The sequence below is a fragment of the Kogia breviceps genome, chromosome 8 (assembly GCF_026419965.1).
Source record: "Kogia breviceps isolate mKogBre1 chromosome 8, mKogBre1 haplotype 1, whole genome shotgun sequence".
Taxonomy (NCBI): Eukaryota; Metazoa; Chordata; class Mammalia; order Artiodactyla; family Physeteridae; genus Kogia; species Kogia breviceps.
Window position 1 is genome coordinate 10676987 of NC_081317.1, and position 1807 is coordinate 10678793.

The window sequence follows — 1807 nt, forward strand, 5'->3', positions numbered from 1 at the left end:
AGGGGAAAGGCACGAACCCGTCTAGGGGGCGGCGAAGGGCGCGGGCCCGGCCGCCGCCCCCGGATACCGAACGCGCTGATATGGAGGGGCCGGCCCCTGGTCCCGGCTCGGTGGGTTCGCGCAGCACGCACTGGCGGCGGAGGGGCCCGGGTCCCAGGTGCGCCTCAGAGCGGCCCTGGAGGCGGCGGGGGCGGGGAGGCGGGGTGGAGGAGCGCCGGGGCCCCGCGCCGCCAGCCCCGAGCCCCCGCCTCCCCGCCCCCGGCCCGAACGGCCGTCATCGCGGGCGGGCGGCGCTGCGCCCGGGTGCGGCTCATCGCCGGCAGCGGCGGCGACGCGGCCAGGCGGTGCGGGGCTCGCGCTGGCGGGACGCGGGGCGCTGCTGCTCCCAGGAGCCGCCAGGTGGGCGCCGGGCGGGCCGTGGCCGCCGTCGCGCCCCTTCGCGCCGCCCGGGCCCAGGCTCTGCGCGCTTCCCTTCTGGGGACTTCAACTCTCCGCCCGAGGTCTCTCCCCCCGCCTCGGGCTCGGCCTCTCTCTCGAGGGCCCGCGGGGTCTCCGCCCGAGGTCTCAGCGCCTCGCGCCCCGCTAGCGGCTCCACGCCCTGCGCCCGCTGTCCCCGCTGCGCCCTCCTCGCCGACTCTCCGCCCGATGTCTCGGTCTCGGCGGCACGGACTCGGTGGCACGGCCTCGGTCGGTCTCGGTGGCTGCCGCCCGCGGGCTTTGTCTCTCCCGGCCTGGGGGCCCCGCGCTCCGCGCTTTCGGGCTCTCTGCGCGGGCGCCGTCGTTCTCCGCCTCTCTCAGCTCGAGCCCATGTCCGGGTCCGACTCTGCCGGGCCGCGCCTCTGAGCTCGGGGCCCGGGTCCGGCCGATTTCCGTGCGTCCTGCCGTCCCCGACCCCTTGGCCGGGCGCCTCCGTCTCTCCAGGTTTTCTCTCAGTGTCTCTGTCACTCTCTCTGCCTGGGTATCTCCCGTGTCTCGGTCTGTCTCTCGTCTATCACCGTGTCTCTGGCTTTGCGGTTGTCTGTCCCAGGTTTTCTCTTCGGGCCTCTGTCTGACAGCGTCTCTGATCTCTCTATCTCTCTCTTTCGTTCTCTCTCTCCCCCCGCCCCCCACTCTCTACCATCTCCCTGGCTCTCCGTCGTTCTCATCTCCCCCAGGTTTTCTCTGACTGGGCATAAATGTTTCTCTGTCACTCTCAGATTTTCGTTGTCTCTGTCGCCCCGGGGAACTCTCTCCGTTAAGCAGCGTCGGTCGGTGTCTCTCGCTTTCTTCTCTGCCCATCTCTCGGCCTCTCTCAGACTCTGCCTCTGTCTCCCTCGTCCCTGTCCGATCCCCAGAACGCTTGGGCCCCACTCCGACCGTGTTCGTTGGCATCTCCCCGGCGGGCGAGACAATCTCGTTTTCTCAGAACCGGGGTTTTGTTCTCAAACGAACGAATCCGGATCCAAGCGCATTTAATCCGAGAGTCCCAGATCGGGCGCGGCGGGGGGCCGCTCAGGAGGAGCCCCTGGGAGGGTTGGGGAGCACGCGGGGCGGAAGTGTGGGGACAGGGTCCGCAAGGGCCCGGCAGGGGAGCTGCTCCAGGCACACGTGCTGCGGGCTGCTCAGGGCGCTCTAATGGGTGGCCTGCAACGGGCGCCCTCGACCACTGGCGCTGTGGTGGGGGTCGGGGGCCGGGCCCATAAGGAGGGCGCCCTGGGTCGCGCGGCCGCGGTGGTGCAGGGCCCGCTGGACCCAGGTCCGCGGCGCTGCCAGTCTCAGTCCCGCCCGCGACGAGCCTCTCCTCCCTCCACAGGCGGACGCCGCGGGC

General features: G+C 71.7%; 1 protein-coding gene across 1 annotated transcript; it reads right to left on the minus strand.

The window, feature by feature from the left end:
• Positions 1-310: 310 nt before the first annotated feature.
• LOC136794669 (octapeptide-repeat protein T2-like) lies at positions 311-1371 on the minus strand. The gene is made up of 2 exons (XM_067040162.1): positions 1118-1371; positions 311-878 (listed from the first exon to the last, which is right to left on the minus strand). The coding sequence occupies exons 1-2, from the start codon at positions 1369-1371 to the stop codon at positions 311-313; spliced, it is 822 nt and encodes a 273-aa protein (XP_066896263.1).
• Between the last annotated feature and the right edge of the window lie 436 nt (positions 1372-1807).

Bases quoted from the DNA above. Each gene is read 5' to 3' on its own strand.
- LOC136794669 (XM_067040162.1), bottom strand. From the start codon at position 1,371: ATGCCAACGAACACGGTCGGAGTGGGGCCCAAGCGTTCTGGGGATCGG. The intron at 879-1,117 runs GTAGAGAGTGGG...CGGGGACGGCAG, and splicing joins GACGGAGAGCCAGGGAGATG to GACGCACGGAAATCGGCCGG.